The sequence below is a fragment of the Oncorhynchus keta genome, chromosome 5, assembly GCF_023373465.1.
Source record: "Oncorhynchus keta strain PuntledgeMale-10-30-2019 chromosome 5, Oket_V2, whole genome shotgun sequence".
Lineage (NCBI taxonomy): Eukaryota > Metazoa > Chordata > Actinopteri > Salmoniformes > Salmonidae > Oncorhynchus > Oncorhynchus keta.
Window position 1 is genome coordinate 18339736 of NC_068425.1, and position 18808 is coordinate 18358543.

The 18808-nt window shown below is 42.2% G+C and overlaps 1 protein-coding gene across 6 annotated transcripts; it reads right to left on the reverse strand.

The window, feature by feature from the left end:
* Positions 1 to 1427: 1427 nt before the first annotated feature.
* On the reverse strand, positions 1428 to 18735 carry LOC118365534 (TLC domain-containing protein 4-B-like). Of its 6 annotated transcripts, none has more exons than XM_035747822.2 (7): positions 18624 to 18735; positions 15110 to 15262; positions 10975 to 11064; positions 5573 to 5631; positions 5347 to 5441; positions 5101 to 5174; positions 1428 to 5000 (listed from the first exon to the last, which is right to left on the reverse strand). In XM_035747822.2, exons 2-7 carry the CDS (start codon positions 15253 to 15255, stop codon positions 4664 to 4666), a joined length of 801 nt encoding a protein of 266 aa, XP_035603715.2. In that variant the 5' UTR covers positions 15256 to 15262; positions 18624 to 18735; the 3' UTR covers positions 1428 to 4663. The 6 variants fall into 6 exon arrangements, with proteins under 6 accessions (XP_035603715.2, XP_052374881.1, XP_035603714.2 ...); XM_052518921.1 differs by lacking the exon at positions 18624 to 18735 and adding an exon at positions 18163 to 18193; XM_035747821.2 differs by lacking the exon at positions 18624 to 18735 and adding an exon at positions 17858 to 18156.
* Positions 18736 to 18808: the final 73 nt, after the last annotated feature.

The window sequence follows — 18808 nt, forward strand, 5'->3', positions numbered from 1 at the left end:
TTTAAACAAAATATGGGCTTGACTAATCAATTTTTTGGTGAATTAATACCCAAGTGTTTGTGTATAGTAGCTCATAGCAAAGTGCTATTTGATAAACTGGTTAAAAGTCATGTTCAATCCCCACTGAATTGTCAAGGGTTTTAAGTACCTTGTAAAAAAATCTGTTATTTTTATAGCCTCTCAGAAGTCTGGAATGTTGATTTCAGAGTAGTTTTTTTAAAGTCTGGGAAAGCTTACTGCACAAATACCTCCTCAAACATCCCAATACTGCATTTGTTACTTTAATGTAACAATATGCTGCTCAATAGTGCTGGTTAAAGACATGGGGAACTTGATTACTGAATGGAACAGCTGAAAGCTGTAAAGATGCTATGTATAAATGGAAAAGGAGATTTCACTAATACTTAGACCTAAATGATTGAATCAGTGTTTTCAAATACACTATCCACTTACAGTAAACAGACAGATTTGTGATCCAAGGAGCACCAACAGATTTGCAAATTCAGTCAGACTACATTACAAGCACTGACGTCTGTGCATGTATGTTGTGTACTAGTGTAGGTGACATAGTATGTGTGTGTTTGAGTGTGTAGCAGAAGAGATTTTCCTCAAGTCTCATGTGACCATGTTTGGTAACGCTCTCCAGGCCCAGTCTGTGACCCAGCCCCTTGACCGGCGCACACGGTAGAGCTGGATTCTATCAGAGCCAAACAGTGGTTCAGATGCTTCTTTCTCTCTAACTCCTGTAGAACGGGCAGAAGAGGAGCGGTAGCTGGCACCCTCTCACACAGGTAACTATTATCTATCCTGTTGCCTAGTCACTATCCCTTTTCATTTTTTTATGCAACCTTTATTGAACGAGGCAAGTCAGTGAAGAACAAATTCTTATTTACAATGACAGGCAAACCCGCACGATGCTGGGCCAGTTGTGCACCGCCCTATGGGACTCCCAATCACGGCCAGGTTGTCTGCAGTGACACCTCTAGTACTGAGATGCAGTGCCTTAGACCACTGCGCCACTCAGTAGCCCTACCTATATGTACATATCTACTTAAATTTCCACGGACCCCTGCACATCGACTGTACTGCTACCCCCTGTATACTGTATACATCATTGCTCATTGTGTATTTATTTCTCATGTTACTTTTATTCTGCATCGTTGGGAAGGGGCCATAAGTAAGTGTTTCACTGTTAGTCAACACCTGTTGTTTCCAAAGCTTGTGACAATTAAAATGTGATGGACTAGCTAGACTGGACTGAGTCAGACAAACCTTGGATAGTTCTAAGCCTTGTAACACTGCTGTACACATTCTGACTGATGCATCCAACATGCAGTATTTTCATAAAATTGTCTGTTTGTACCAGTGTAAACAAAATACATGAAAGTCAATGGCGTTTGAATTGATACTCTGAAGCCAAAAAGCAATGATTGAGACAATTGCTTTTTCTGTCTTCAAATTTATTGAAGAGCAAAACTTTCAAGTAAGTCTCAACTTTCAGTGCTACAACAACATCATTAGTAGTGGTCATTGTAGACAATCTAAATCACATGGGGTTGAGACAGGGACCCTAAGGCCCGTGTATTGTTCTTTTCACATTAAAATATTCAGAAAATAAACAATAAATGTCATTGCATTAAAATAAGAAATAATAAAAATAAAAAAAATCCACTGGCAACATTTGATCTATGCTTTTTTTCCTCATTAGTTCATGTTCACTCGTTTCATCGCCATCATGAATATTAGTTATTTTCTTGACTTAATTTGTTCCATCTCTGCACCTCCTTGTGACTGAAAGGATGCGACTGCTGCGGTCTCCAGATCTGCTCCACAGGTGAAGCAGGACTATCCGAGAGAGTCCACAAAAAGCTGGGGCAAGAATTCATTGATTCAGTCAAAGGTTATTTACTGGCTAATCCATGACATTTAGTATCAAATGGCTAAAAGTCTTGAGACGCTGCTAAGTTCAACCTTACAAAAGAGATGAAATGCAGCTGAAATAAATGCAACGGTTCTACCAGTTCTTCCAGGAGCTACAACATGTCCTCATTTCTCACCAGGGCCCGAGACCCTCTGTACCTTCTCTTAATACACAATGTTAGCCTTTCAAAAGGGATAGAAGGCCACACGGTTATTTCTTGCGGATACAAGTGCACTCGGGCATGATGTTACAGAAACCTCTGTGTCACTTCCTCATTTCCAAAAACCAAAACGTTAACTATTTTAAAAATCACCCAGAGGTCTACATTGCAATTCAACACACCACAGACACACTGAAGTCAAGTGACAAACACTACACATCCAACTAATAGTTTGTACAAACATTGGACATTGTGCAGAAGTACAGCCTCTCGCACAAGCATCCGAAGCAGACTTAAATGTGCACCACAGCCTACTGGCGCACCAGTAATCTCATCATCAGGCTACACATGTACTCAGTTGTTTTCTTGACTGATGAATGATACAAACATGTTGCTCTATTGGAGGACTGGGTGAAAAGAGTGAGCTGAATCTCACTAGCTTCTCAACAGAGCTGAAGTAGCTGAATAACTACACAACAATAATTACATTTCCAATCTCATCTTCATTCTGATCATAACCAGCAGCCTCTAGGCCACTTCCCACTCCTCCTAATGCCACTAGAACCACCACAACATTTATAGCGGGGCCCGCTCCCGTATTCAGAAGAAAAACAAGCAGGCCCTACAGAGGGGTCAACTTTGGAGAATACTGGTCTGGATTCATTATTGTGCAGGGTACAAAAATATATACATGACAGTATCCATAGAGAGAAGAGATTACAATAGCGAGAAAAAAAGGAAAACAAACAGCAGTTTTACATTAAAATGTCATGCTAATCTCGACCGGACTGCAATAGATTTCCTGTTTGCGTAAAGGCACGACAATACAACCCTCCTAGGTGGTACATGGAGGGGCTCAAAAGGTTTTGCTCCACCATGGGGAGTGTGCTTTCATTCCACAGTGAAAAGTCAAACATTTCAGACCCCCCGTCCCAAACGACGTCAACGCTTTAGGGACAGGAGGAGGACAGAAAACAAAACACTTAACATGCACTCAATACAGCTGGGTGAAAAACATAAAATACACTGATTAAAATGAAGTGCAGAGGAACCCATAGATTAATGCAATTCATATTTATCCTGTTTAGTGATCCAAACTAGAGTATAAATAATCATAATCCAACATTTCCTTAACAAGCTCTGTGATTTGAATCAATCAAATCAACTTGATTTGAAAGGATGATTTCCAACTGAGTAATACAGTAGAACTTTACATGGCTACACATATAGTACCACATTGCCAGCGTATGGCTGTTCTTGTCAGATAGGTCATTCATAATTGATCTTACATGAATATCTATAGAAACGATTGGGAACATCACATTTCCAGCATTCCTATGGCTGCCACTCTGTAGGCAGAACAGCACCTAAAACAGGAAGATGCTTCCCCCCCTAAAGGGACCCTCTCTTGTTCCAAATTCAGTTCTCAATAGAACACAGAAAATAGAGAAAAATGGAAGTTAAAATCCCCAGAGGTACCTTAGATAAACACAACACTTGTTCTAGTGTCTAACAGTAGTGTTACACTGCAGTGGCTGGGAAAATCTCCAGAGAAAATGTCCTTTCCAGTCCACTAGAGATAATGGATGAGATCTTTTCAAAGGCTAAAACATCTTTACAGAAGGAGAAAACAACTCGTGATTATTCTCATATGGAGGGACTGACACGTCTTTATAAAGGCAGGGGAGAGGTAGAACAGAAGCATCAAACTGGATGGATTTAACCGCTCAGCTGTGACAGAGGGTTATGATAGTGTAGTGAAGTTAAGACACGATGTCAATTCCTGGTGTTGATGTTGAGTAACAGGAGGAACAAATGGGATAACTGAGACCCAAACAGAGCACAGCCAGACGGACGAGATGAGGCAAAAGCGTCCAATGAAAAACATGATTCCGGAGAGTTGGCGGTAGCATCCAATCCCCACATCCCAGTCTCCATTTCCCCTGGATGTGCATCCAGGCTGTGGATGGGAAATCCAGTAGTGATTCAATCTGAACTGTTGCTGTGAGAGGGGGACCGGTCTGCTGGCGATGTAGGTGGTGTTCATAAAAAGGAGGCCATCAGCAAATGCAGTAAGAGGCATTGTGGTGTCTCGGTCTGTCAAACTAGCACACTAAGAGGTCCTTATTCTGAGGGCAAAGCAGGAGGCTCCCCTCTGGGTGGACGGGTCAGGGAACTTAAAAGTGTAAAGGATGATGGCCGAGGGAGTCTGACAGAGCTAGAGTAAGGTTTCTTCTTTTATTGCTTTCTACCTGTCCATCACAGGCACTTCAGATGACTGAGTTTGGGTTGAACGTGAACAATAATGAGTGTACTTAACAGCTACTCTGTCATCTCCAACCAAACCCAGCCAGGGTACCACCATACCATTGATGAAACACTGAGGTACAGAAGCTAGTGTGGGACCAGTCTCATTCTGCAAGGCTGAATCGGATGAGGACCTGACCCCATTCGGCTGCATGATTTCCAGGCATGGCGATAATAGCAAGGCTGGAGCTAGCAGGGGCTATAAGAGCCCTTGAAGTCCTTCCTGTCTCCCTTCCTTCCACAGAGTCTGTCTACCCCCCCCCAGCCAGTATCTCTTAATCTGTGTGGTTATTCACATGGTTCTGCTTGAGTGGGGAGACCTCTTTGGCCTTCCTGCCACGGGCGCCCATCATGACCTTGTAGCAGCCGCGGGCGATTTTGTACATCCAGATGGTGTTGAGGATGTCCAGGGCGATACAGGATGTGATCCAGGCCACCTGAGCACCGGTGCCCAAGCGCTCAAAGGCCTCCGTTCCGAAGGTGGCAAACACCCGGGCCCAGTAGGGAGGCATGACGAAGATGCGCACCATGAAGAAGACCACTGCCATGGCCATGCCGTTGGCCACAACCAAGCGGTCCGAGCGAGGGTACTTCAGCACCTCGTAGAACCACCTATACGTGGAGGAGAACGGAATAACGTCAACACTGACAGAGGTAGGGGCTGATAAACAGGAGTATTCATTCATATATAGTAAAAGTGGAGCTAGCTTACCTTTGGTTCACAAAAGGTGTGGATAACTCTGAAATGAGACGGAAGTTGGCGAAATAGGGAAGCACACCACGAGACTGCAGAGAGCGTAAAGACGTATTACCACAAATAGACATGGGCAGAAATAAACTAAAAACAGACTAAAATGTGCAACACATCTTTAGAAAGAAGACGTGAGTATTTCAATACCAAAACCCAAAGAGCCATCTAATATTAGCCATTGTGCTCATGGTTTTCCCCCAGACTCACCAAGACATATCCATATGCATAGAGCGCCGCCAAGTGGTGGCAGACAAAAAAGCTGTCCCCCATTGTGCTCCAGTTAGTGGCCAGAAGCACAAGGTCTACACAGAACAACAAGTGGGTAGTTAGCACACAGTTTATTATTTTCATCTACTGTCTACAGGGAAAAGTGGATGGCTTATTGTTATACAAGAGGATAAACATGAGGAGAGAGAGAGAGAGAGAGACTCACCATAGAGCAAATAACCACACGTTATGGCCACATTAAGTTTCACTAGTCCAGGCTCCCCCCTGTACAGCAAAAACAAAACAAAGTGTTCTTTCAGAATAACAGTTGCCACATTACAGATTAAAGCAGTAAAACAGAAACAAAAGCTACTTACGATTTCACAGAAATCTAGTGAAGTCCACAAAACATTCTACATACTATATTAGTGAAGTCTACTGCAGGGGTCTCCAATGAGAGCTAATAAAAAAATAAAACTTCACCTACAATCTTTTCTCTAGCATTCAAATAGGCACATTCTTCTCATGGCCATGTCATGAGTCATAGTCTTGCTACTACTGAGATACCCGTGTCCAGGGAAGGTCCAGTTTAAATAGCACTGTGTTGACAAATGCGTTGTGCTCACAAACAGAGAGTGTGTTTCCATTTGCCTGCTGTACCCTTGTGTGATTGTGTGCTCATGGACAAATACGTGTCAGGATGTGTGTACATGTGAGCAGTAGCCTGCATTCATTCATACTGTAAGAGTGAGTACCACTGTTCTCGACTGTAGGAGTGGATTGTACGACTCAGTTCGGACAAGGTTTTGGCAACGCCATGGTTATCAGATCACTATCACATGGGCCACATTTACTGCCTAGGCCTGTGAGTGGACTGTAGCACAAGAGGCTCTTGACAAGAGCATCTGCTAAGTGACTGTGGTCCTAATGTGTGTCCGTCTCAGTAAAGTGACACTGGATCTGATTTTGGCCTCTCTCCATCACAGGTATCCTGTTGCTGAGGGCGGGGTCATGGCTCTCTGTGACAGCTCACCACGACGTGCTCTCTGGATCAGAGGAGGGCGCCACGTGACACCGCCCTCCCTCACCTCTACTGACCTTCACCCCAACGTACCCGTTCAGGGTATGTCTGAGTGCAACATCCTCTCTGAACCCCACTCATGTAGCCACGATCAATGTCATATGCAGCCAATCGTTTCTTCACTGCATGTTTACTGTACATCCTGGAGCCCACCCATAAGCCTAATAATCTATTTACGCATATAGAGAATAAAAGACATTCGTAAATAAACTTATGTATCTGTTAAAATTAAAAGATGAACTTAGATCAACAGGAGGGGTCAGGATGAGATCGGTTCAAAGGTTCTCAGATTCCATGACTGATCCAGGTATGGCAGGGCAGCAGGTAGTCTAGCGGTTAGAGGAGACCCAGCAACCGGACGGTTGCCAGTTTAAATCCCGGGTCTGCCGGGAAAAATCTGTCGGGAAGTGAGCTGGCAACCGGAGGGTTGCTGGTATCAAATCCTAGATTCCATTGTCTGCCGTTGTGTCCGTGACCAATAAAGGGATCTTTAGTGTGTATTTGACCAATAAAGGGATCTTTAGTGTGTATTTGACCAATAAAGGGATCTTTAGTGTGTATTTGACCAATAAAGGGATCTTTAGTGTGTATTTGACCAATAAAGGGATCTTTAGTGTGTATTTGACCAATAAAGGGATCTTTAGTGTGTATTTGACCAATAAAGGGATCTTTAGTGTGTATTTGACCAATAAAGGGATCTTTAGTGTGTATTTGACCAATAAAGGGATCTTTAGTGTGTATTTGACCAATAAAGGGATCTTTAGTGTACATTTGACCAATAAAGGGATCTTTAGTGTGTACATTTGACCAATAAAGGGTACATTTGACCAATAAAGGGATCTTTAGTGTGTACATTTGACCAATAAAGGGATCTTTAGTGTGTACATTTGACCAATAAAGGGATCTTTAGTGTACATTTGTACTTTATTTGACCAATAAAGGGATCTTTAGTGTGTACATTTGACCAATAAAGGGATCTTTAGTGTGTACATTTGACCAATAAAGGGATCTTTAGTGGTACATTTCAATAAAGGGATCTTTAGTGTACATTTGACCAATAAAGGGATCTTTAGTGTGTACATTTGACCAATAAAGGGATCTTTAGTGTGTACATTTGACCAATAAAGGGATCTTTAGTGTGTACATTTGACCAATAAAGGGATCTTTAGTGTGTACATTTGACCAATAAAGGGAACATTTGACCAATAAAGGGATCTTTAGTGTGTACATTTGACCAATAAAGGGATCTTTAGTGTGTACATTTGACCAATAAAGGGATCATTTTAAAGGGATCTTTAGTGTGTACATTTGACCAATAAAGGGATCTTTAGTGTGTACATTTGACCAATAAAGGGATCTTTAGTGTGTACATTTGACCAATAAAGGGATCTTTTTACATTTGACCAATAAAGGGATCTTTAGTGTGTACATTTGACCAATAAAGGGATCTTTAGTGTGTACATTTGACCAATAAAGGGATCATTTTAAAGTGTACATTTGACCAATAAAGGGATCTTTAGTGTGCATTTGACCAATAAAGGGATCTTTAGTGTGCATTTGACCAATAAAGGGATCTTTAGTGTGTACATTTGACCAATAAAGGGATCTTTAGTGTACATTTGACCAATAAAGGGATCTTTAGTGTACATTTGACCAATAAAGGGATCTTTAGTGTGTACATTTGACCAATAAAGGGATCTTTAGTGTGTACATTTGACCAATAAAGGGATCTTTTTATTTGTAAAGGGTGTACATTTGACCAATAAAGGGATCTTTAGTGTGTACATTTGACCAATAAAGGGATCTTAAGTGTGTACATTTGACCAATAAAGGGATCTTAAGTGTGTACATTTGACCAATAAAGGGATCTTACATTTGTAAAGGGAAATGGTGTAAGTGTGTACATTTGACCAATAAAGGGATCTTAAGTGTGTACATTTGACCAATAAAGGGATCTTTAGTGTACATTTGACCAATAAAGGGATCTTAATGTGTACATTTGACCAATAAAGGGATCTTAATGTGTACATTTGACCAATAAAGGGATCTTAATGTGTACATTTGACCAATAAAGGGATCTTAATGTGTACATTTGACCAATAAAGGGATCTTAATGTGTACATTTGACCAATAAAGGGATCTTAGTGTGTATTTGACCAATAAAGGGATCTTAGTGTGTATTTGACCAATAAAGGGATCTTAATGTGTACATTTGACCAATAAAGGGGGATTTCAATAAAGGGATCTTAATGTGTACATTTGACCAATAAAGGGATCTTAATGTGTACATTTGACCAATAAAGGGATCATTTGACCAATAAAGGGATCTTAATGTGTACATTTGACCAATAAAGGGATCTTAATGATTTTGACCAATAAAGGGATCCAATAAAGGGATCTTAATGTGTACATTTGACCAATAAAGGGATCTTAATGTGTACATTTGACCAATAAAGGGATCTTAATGTGTACATTTGACCAATAAAGGGATCTTAATGTGTACATTTGACCAATAAAGGGATCTTAATGTGTACATTTGACCAATAAAGGGATCTTAATGTGTACATTTGACCAATAAAGGGATCTTAATGTGTACATTTGACCAATAAAGGGATCTTAATGTGTACATTTGACCAGGGATAACATTTGGGATCTTAATGTGTACATTTGACCAATAAAGGGATCTTAATGTGTACATTTGACCAATAAAGGGATCTTAATGTGTACATTTGACCAATAAAGGGATCTTAATGTGTACATTTGACCAATAAAGGGATCTTAATGTGTACATTTGACCAATAAAGGGATCTTAATGTGTACATTTGACCAATAAAGGGATCTTAATGTGTACATGACCAATAAAGGGATCTTAATGTGTACATTTGACCAATAAAGGGATCTTAAGTGTACATTTGACCAATAAAGGGATCTTTAGTGTACATTTGACCAATAAAGGGATCTTTAGTGTACATTTGACCAATAAAGGGATCTTTAGTGTACATTTGACCAATAAAGGGATCTTAATGTGTACATTTGACCAATAAAGGGATCTTAATGTGTACATTTTACCAATAAAGGGATGTTAATGTGTACATTTGACCAATAAAGGGATCTTAATGTGTACATTTGACCAATAAAGGGATCTTAATGTGTACATTTGACCAATAAAGGGATCTTAATGTGTACATTTGACCAATAAAGGGATCTTAGTGTGTATTTGACCAATAAAGGGATCTTAGTGTGTATTTGACCAATAAAGGGATCTTAGTGTGTATTTGACCAATAAAGGGATCTTAGTGTGTATTTGACCAATAAAGGGATCTTAGTGTGTATTTGACCAATAAAGGGATCTTAGTGTGTATTTGACCAATAAAGGGATCTTAATGTGTATTTGACCAATAAGGGGATCTTAATGTTACAGTAAACCACACCTGGGATTACATCGCTGAACTCTGATCAACCAACTGAGCACTATCGTTTTAAACCAATTGAGTCTGCATTCTGCTCACATCGCACTTTTAAAGCTCAGCTAAACCAATCAGGCGATGTGAGGTAGGCGGATTTGGATTGATTGGATTACGATGACAAAACCCAGGTAGCCAGAGTGACGTTGTGAGAAGCTGAAATCTGTCACAATGCAGGTTGTGTGGGCGGTTAGTTCTGTGAAGCCCAGCACAATGCCAGTCTGTGCATGTCTAAATGATGCTGTAATGCAATCAGATTGTCTGAGGATTTAATGCTTACGCCATTCAGTGTTGCAATAAGAGGAACTAGCTACTGCGCTAGCAAAATAACATGGCTACCAGTCTAAATAGAGGAAAAGTAAGGGACTAAAAGAGATGGGCAGGAAAGCAAATACATAAGAGACAAAAGGATAGTGCCAATACTACACAGACAAAGACCAAAACAAAGGAAAAAAAACAAGACAACATGGCTTGGGCTGGGAGGGTACAACAATTACACCCCTATTAAACAAACCCTATGAGAGTAAAGGAACAACAAAGAAAGAAGGAAAAAGAGAGTAGTCTAAATGTGAGACATGTGGACACAGAGCAGATGAAGGGGGTGGCAGGACGTGCTGTATCGATCAGACAGCCAGAGACGCAGGGTGCTGCTGGGGGGTCAGGGGAGACCGTCACCAGAAGGGGAGGGGGCTGAAGACTGGGCTGCTGTTTGCTATGAAAAAGGAGCCTTGTTGGCAGGACTCTGGTCTGTCTGATCAGAACAAGAGGAAGAGAAACAGAAGGAGAGAAACAAGAGTAGAAGACAGAAACAGAAGGGAGAGGGAGGGAGGCAGGGATAGGGGGAAATTACCATTCCTCTCTTTCAGGATACAATGATGTAATCACACAGTCAGCAGTAGGAGAGAGAACATAGAAAAGACAATGAAAGGACAAATCCACTGAATATACACCTCTGGAGACTCCACTGAGATTTCTCTCTGACAGTGGGGAATGGCAGCATCATCCTTCCCATCCTCTTGGGGTAGGCTAGTAGCCATGGCTGCTAGAGTGACAGAAAGCAGACAGTAATGCAGTTCATCTTACCAGACGGGGTCTGCGTTGACAGCATCATCAAACCACAGGATGTAGAGACAGAAGAGGCCCACGATCAGAGCATGGACAGTGGACACCAATCTGGGCAAGCACACAGAAACAGGGACAGTTAGCGCCATGGAGGAGAATGATGCAAGACTAGCACCACGGCAGCAGTAATACTAATAAACAGTTCAAGTAACATAACAATAACATCCTTTATAGCACTGAGAACACAATGAAGACCTCATTGGGGCCGTGTGGAACCTTGGCAATGGAACTAATTTGAAGGAGAATCGTGTGTGTAAAACTACTCAGGTTTCATTGACTTCTGGGACTCTTTATCTGGGCTAGTGAAGAGAACTCCAGTGCTACCACGCCTCTTATCTCCCCTCATCCGCACACACAGTCCCCAGACCCTGAGCACACAAGCTGTCCCAAAGGCCTAGCAATGCTGGCTCCACAAACCAGCCACTGTACAATAAACATTGTTATTTTTAGTGTCACCATTATAACATGACTATCTGAGAGCGTATAACTGGAGTGGAATTTGAGGCAGTCTCTTATGAAGCAGAAGGGGCAAGTGCATTTGCTCTCCCTCTAGCCCCTCCCTCACTCTAGCTAGTGAGGTGTTCCTTAGCCTACGCCTCAGGGTTACATCTTTCTGTAGATATTCTCTGTGTCCCTTTACAAGCAAAGCTTGAATAAATAACACTGACACACTGGGAACCGTTATGCAATGAAGGGTAACTTTGAATCAAACTTCAACCACTATCAGTGCGTCACCTTTGGCTTGTTATGCCATGGTACACACATCCTGTAGCAGTGTTTAGTGTGCATGACCCCTGTATGAACTGAGGCCCAGGACTGCCGCGCAGCTCCCCCCAGGACCCCCAGGACTGCCGCGCAGCTCCCCCCAAGACTGCCGCGCAGCTCCCCCAGGACTGCCGCGCAGCTCCCCCCCCCCAGGACTGCCGCGCAGCTCCCCCCCCAGGACTGCCGCGCAGCTCCCCCAGGACTGCCGCGCAGCTCCCCCCCCAGGACTGCCGCGCAGCTCCCCCCCAGGACTGCTCCCCCAGGACTGCCGCGCAGCTCCCCCAGGACTGCCGCGCAGCTCCCCCAGGACTGCCGCGCAGCTCCCCCCCAGGACTGCCGCGCAGCTCCCCCCCAGGACTATCAACCCACAGGGGGAAGCACGAGACTGAACTTCACAACTTTCTAGAGCAGTGGTCACCAACAGGTGAATTGTGATCCACTGGTCGATCTCCAAGGCATTCCTAGTCGACAAACCTTTCTGTAAAAAACAACAATAAAGCCTTGTGTTCCTATTTTATTTGTCTCGGGCTGTTGGTGCACCCGATTCAGCTGCCTGTGTGCCAAGTAGGTGAACTGTTGCCATTTTGAACCATTTCATGTGGCTGAAAGTACAAACTGCCTTCCCGACGGGGCCGGAGAGCAAATCAAGTGCATTATAGGCCTATCGCTAGCCAATCGGATGGCTCAGAATACTGTGTTGGCAGTAATGTAGCAGGCATAAAAGAAAGCTATAGCAAAATTGATACTGTGAGATTTCAAAATGTTTAAAACCCATGACTAGAGAGACTGTCAACAAATATATCAAAGAGCTGCTGTTTTATGAGTGAGATCACATTAAAGTTCTTACTCAGCACTGTCAACACTTTGTATTCAACACTTTTATAAGCCATAAAACACATGTTCTTCCCATTTCCACTCAGCGCTACAACAAGCACTGCAGCAGAAATGAATGAGTAGGAAAGTGTATCTATAGGCTTGCATTGCTGCTATTATTAGCGTCTTGGGTCTTTTAATAGTTCACTTTCTCTGTTCATAGGAGTAACAACATGAATTTGAGCATGAGGCAGAAATAACAGTGCGACTCGAGTTGCCATCAGCTGGAAGACTGTCTCTTTTTGGTCAGTGTCAGTGGAGGAAAGGGAGAGCGGAGGGATGTTGAGAGGTGGACCCTCAGTCTGCTGTTCTCTCCCTCCACTGAGACTGACCATTAGATGTGGGCACCATCAGCCCAGTAAAATAAAAGACACATTATTTAAATGTATGCTCACTCAGCTGTGCCTCACAAGTAATGCAACAATGATCTATTACCGGCCTGATCATATAGCCTTCCTCACATTTTGAAATATATATATATATATATCTTTTTTTTAAATGGCCCAAACAACAACACATGGGCAATTCAAGCAAAGCCAATATGAGGTGATAATGTATTGTGCCTATAGCTTACTGCACAAACCTCAGTGCTACAGTACTGTTTTTAATTGGTCAATGTAGCATGGGCCACAAGTTTCTTTTGTAATGTTTTTTTATTTTTTTTAAATGGAGTGGTAATTCTCAGCTTTCATTTTGACTCAGAAAGTGATCTTGACATTGGATTACGTTTTTTAAAACATGTAAAAAAATCAAATCTGAGCAGTAGATCTCAGCTTGCATTTTGACTCAGAAATGTATTTTACCTTTATTTAACCAGGCAAGTCAGTTAATAACAAATTCTTATTTTCAATGACGGCCTAGGAACAGTGGTTTAACTACCTGTTCAGGGGCAGAACGACAGATTTGTACCTTGTCAGCTCGGGGGTTTGAACTTGCAACCTTCCGGTTACTAGTCCAACGCTCTAACTACTAGGCTACCCTGCCACCCCGTGATCCTGACTCGGAAAATGTTGGTGACCACTGTTCTAGTTTTCCCTGTTAACATGATCAAAGTTTCCCTTTACTGTGCAATTGTGATCAAATTAACATTAGCCACTGTCAATGCAACATACCAAAACAAACTATGCAAGAGATTTTGTTGAAGGCAGAACACATCAGATTTTATTACATTGACACGCACTACTCAGCCCGTACTCTACAAATACAGGTGCGGCATAAACAATCAGAGCTGCTGTAGGCCTATATGCAAATAGACCATTTCAAAGTAAATACATGGCATTGGACTGTGTTTACAGCATGAGTGAGTAGATGCGCTTGTTTTGAGATCAAAGCGAGAGCTGCATGTAGCCACGTGTGCACATTTTGTTCATATCCGTTGCTAGTTAATTAGTTATTAGCCTAGTTATAGAGAATTTATAGTCAGTAATGGGGGAGTGATTGCTTCCTATAACAGCACATAACGTGTACATTTCTAGACATCTTTGAAAAGAGTCAGGTTAAGAGCTTTTTTTGTCTTAAAGGGACAGTGTTGTATTTTGAGACAGGCTTGAATGAGTTAATTAGCCAATAGACAGAGGGTAACATCATTTGTCAGATTTTCTGTCATAATGATATGGAAAAGCATTTTATTTTGTAAAATGGTTTCTTGCGTCAAACACCACAACATTTTCAGTAATCTCCTTGTCCAAAGGACAAGTGGATTAACAGGTTAATGTCAAGCCCTGCAAGTTTTTTTTCCAAAAGTCTCATGGAATGTGGACTTTTGATGGTGTCCACTCTGGTAGCTCTACATTACAATCAAATAGCCACAGTAGACTACTTGGCCATTGTTAAAACTTTAACTTAAAGTGGGTACAGCCTCAGTGTTCACAGAAACAAGCTGGAGGTTGCACAGAATTTTCACAATGTTCAAGTTACCACTCAGTAGACCTGAAATTTGCTCAGTGCCAACATTTTTTTGAGGGAACAGTGGTAATAGTGAGTACCGCCCACCAGCTCAAGACAAACTGATACCAGAGAAGAGATGCCATTCAGTACATGGAGTAACTCATTCCAAACACCAATTGGCAACTTTTGAACTTAACCCCAAACTAATTACACATTTCTGGTATTTGAATTCAAAGCCCAGCCCCTGACGGGTCATCTTCTCAACTTTCCATAGTACACATGACAACCTAAATGACAATATTGTAAATAGATAATTAAAATTTGTCTGATTAGAGCTGAAGTATCAGCACAATAAAACTATTTGAATGCAAAGCCAGTACAAGAGCAATGTAGAGAATAAGTATCTACATAATCATTAACTTGTTAGCCTACCTTTCAACTAGTTATCATTTCTGACCTCAGATCAGTGTGCCTTGGTTAATGTCTGATAGAGGTGTGTTACAGCAGAGTCGGTACAGTACTAGTCTATAATGTGAAACCTTTTAAGAGGCCTGTTGGAAGGATATTGTACCTGGAGTTCCACTCAGTGAGCTTGGTGGAGGGCAGGCGGCCGTAGCCAGGGGTGAAGGTTGAGGAGAACAGTGGGCTGGCCACAGAGAAGAGCAGCTGAAACCCCACGAAGCTGCCAGCCACCACAGTCAACTCTCTCGTCTCCATCACTCACCTACAATATACCACACCAGGAGAGAGACGGGGTGAGAGGCATGTACTGTTACTGTACAGAAGACACAATATCCCGAGACTGGCAGGGGGGAATGTAGAGGGGGGCCGGAAGGAATAAGAGAAGAAGTGGAGGATGGAAGGGAGGAAAACAGGGTGGCAAAGGAGGGACAGGAGGGCAAGGGAGAGAGCCATTGAAAAGGAGATGTGGTAAAAGAGCAGAAACGAGAGAAAATAATTCATTATTGGACAAATATTTTGCACGAGGATTAAATGTGCAATTGTGGCTAACAATTGAAAGAAAAGAGAATTGTAAAGATGGAGCTAGAGGTTCCCGTTGGTGAACGCACGCTATTGAGAGGAGGAAGAACATTTTTGATGAGAGATGCAAAAACACAAGCAGAAAGACTGACTAAGTCTAGAAACTAGCAGTGTATGTGCATCTGTGTGTAGGGGTCATTGCCCTGCAGTGTCCAGAGTTGGAGACTAGTTGAGTAGCCTGAGGACAGGCATGGATCAACTGCAGCACTATTACATCGTATCAACAGAGCTTGGAGTCCACGCTCCCTGTTTACACTGTACTAAGAAACAGCCACTCACTCCCTTGACCTCGTTTTCCCAGAAGAGGGATTGTGTTTCATGAAGAATCAGATTTTCAGTAAACTCAAAAGGTCCTCAAAGCTACTGGCTCTTTGACTGAGGTCCATGACTGGTCGGTCATGTGTCCTCACCTCGACCCTCAGAGTCCTCAAGGAACTAGAATACTAACATTCCACAAAAACTGCATCTGGGACCATTAAATCCACAAGAATCTGAAATCCAGAGAAATTGGCTACTTGGATGAAGCAACAACAATAGTCTCTAAGGTTCTAACTGCTTATCCTAGTACAAACAATGTGCTGCCGATTACAATTGGGTAAGGCAACTGATTCGATGACTAGTCACCAACAGGGAGATTCTAGTGATACTGGAAAGTTGATCCTTTCTCCAATATCACTAGACCTAAGCCCAATAGGCTTTAATCTCTGCCCCAACTGGCACTTTAAACTTGTACAGTAGTTTCTAATACTCAAAATCCAATGTCATGATACCATGTATCTGGACCTCGAAGACAGTTCCACCGCATTTTTTCATTGTTCCCCTCTAGTCAGGGACTAATTTAGACCGGTTACACCAGGTGTGTACAATTAATTGTCAGGTAGCACAGAAAACCAGCAGGCTCCGGACGTCATAGGGTAAATTAGTACCCCTGGCCTAAATGAATAGAAAATAGGACTGGACCCAGAGCGACAGCCAGACAATAGGGAACACCCCATGTTCACTCAGGTTCTATAGTGTCAAAATCAACACACGTTTCTAGTACAAAGGAGCATTGGTACAGTACAGCTTAATGCCACTTCAGTCTGATACAAACACATGTACTGTTTAACATAGGCTACTACAAACCACAGTTTCATGTGCTCTGAGCAAAATAATTTTTCAATCTCCAGATCTATGGATGTGAGGACAGGCCATTGTGACAAGCTGATCAACACCATCACAGGAAACCCATAGTTTAGCTACTGCAGTGGTCCATACAATAACCCCAGCTCTCCCTGGAATAGACCCAACTCTGTAAGCAATCAGGAATTTGTAGTATTATCCAGATAGCATTGACCAATAAAATAGCAGTGTTTGAGAGAAGCCTCATTGTTCCAGAGCATGCTGATCATATGCTGCATGTGCTTCAATTATTCATTAGCATTCTTCACATGGCAAGCTGGTTCTGACTGCCTAGGAGGGCAAAGGCGCACATACCCGACAACCACCAACCACTTTTGACCTTGTTCTCCTGCACTATATGCTGTAGTCAGCAAACTATGGTATATCGACCAACACAAATAGCGGTTCCCATGTTCCAGTGGAAATATACAACGCCCTCTCTCATGCAATGCATATGCCATTGAGGTTTTTATAAGACAGGATGTGCAAAAATACAATGAATGTAATATTATTTTAGTCTAAATGCAGCTCACATGACTGTAAAATTACGACTGGCATTGTAGGCCAACTGACAAGAGACGAGATTTCCGTACACTTTAATAACGTAAATCTTGAGATGCAGACAAAAATCCTCCCCAACGATGGTGCTACTGAGTACAATTACTTGCCCTGGCCTAGAGTTAAAAATAATGAGGATATTAAATCATAACTGGTAAATGGACAGCTTCTCCCGTCTGGTGTAGTGCTCTTTCTTGCAGAGGCAGATAGCTACATCATGCGTAACTTGTCAGCACAGTCCCTTATTCTCTGCCGCGAGTGACACGGAAAACGTGTGCACGACAAGAAACGTGTACAATCCTTCGATTTTCGGCAACATTGTCGCCAGTAGCACACTTTCCAGTTTAGCCACAAATAGACTAGCCAAGCTAACTACACGAATTATGAGCACAGCTACTGACTAGAAAGCAGTGCTATATTGCCACAACCAGGGTCGTATTCATTGGTCGTATTGCGGTCACTAGCTAAATGTTTAATACATACCAATTGCAGTGCATTAGTTCAATGTATCGCTGTGTTGTGAACAAAATAATAAGTGAAAGGCTAGCTAGATAACTACCTGATATCAGTCGCATAGGTCTGAGTAAGTTGGTATAGCTTCTGTTCAGCTGCCGTCTTCTTTCACTTTCTTAGGTAGCTAACTTAGCAAGTCAGCTAGCTAGCAGTAGCCCACTCGCTAGCTCTCTAGTGTAAGTCCTCGTGAAAAAGACTATACGACGAAAGCAGCGGCATTCATGCATAACTATTACAGTAGCTAGATAATTGCGGATTCCAGGGTCATTTCCCTGCCACCATGCGTTTCAAGTTTTGCCTAAAATATAAAGTTGTAGACGTTCTGTTATGCAATTGACAGCTAGCACTAACCTGTGACGCGTACACGCAGATACCACCCACCCTCTAGCTCACACCCCTCGGTTTGGCCACACCCACAATAAACAAAGGCCACATTCATTACAGCGTTATATTCTTCAATGACAAAGACAGGGAACAGCTGATACCACTACCAATAACATGCAAAGGCTTAGTTAGCATCGTTGCTATGTCGAAACCTGCATTTGTAAGATATCCACAACTAAAACACGAAGAACTGCAGGCAGCTTGACATGCTATTGAATATACCGCAAATAGTTAGGTCATATTTTTACACTTGCCATAGGCCAATTAAATCAAGCCTACATTTTTTTATATTAGCACATTTCCATGTGTATTTTACTTTATTATAATTGGAAACTGAAAGGGTTTTACAGACAGAGATATTATGAATCCAATCTATTTTGAAAGCAGTGGTTATTTCTGTCATTGGATGGCTCTGTGCTGTCACTTACTGAGTCATCCTCCTGAGTCAAGGTTGTCTGTCTGGTTTCCCCAGCACAGGAGGGTGCTAAGGGGAGGACGGCTCATAATAATGCCAGGAATGGCGCAAATGGAATGGCATCAAACACCTGGAAACCATTGATATTCCAATCATTCCTCTCCAGCCATTACCATGAGCTCCTCCTCCTCAATTAAG

What these genes read in the sequence shown, in the direction of transcription:
- LOC118365534 (XM_035747822.2), bottom strand. Translation starts at nt 15,255, where the DNA reads ATGGAGACGAGAGAGTTGACTGTGGTGGCTGGCAGCTTCGTGGGGTTT. An exon ending in GTCAACGCAGACCCCGTCTG is followed by an intron (nt 5,632 to 10,974) that starts GTAAGATGAACT and finishes TTTGCTGTACAG; the next exon opens with GGGGGAGCCTGGACTAGTGA. An exon ending in GTGTGGTTATTTGCTCTATG is followed by an intron (nt 5,442 to 5,572) that starts GTGAGTCTCTCT and finishes TGTTCTGTGTAG; the next exon opens with ACCTTGTGCTTCTGGCCACT.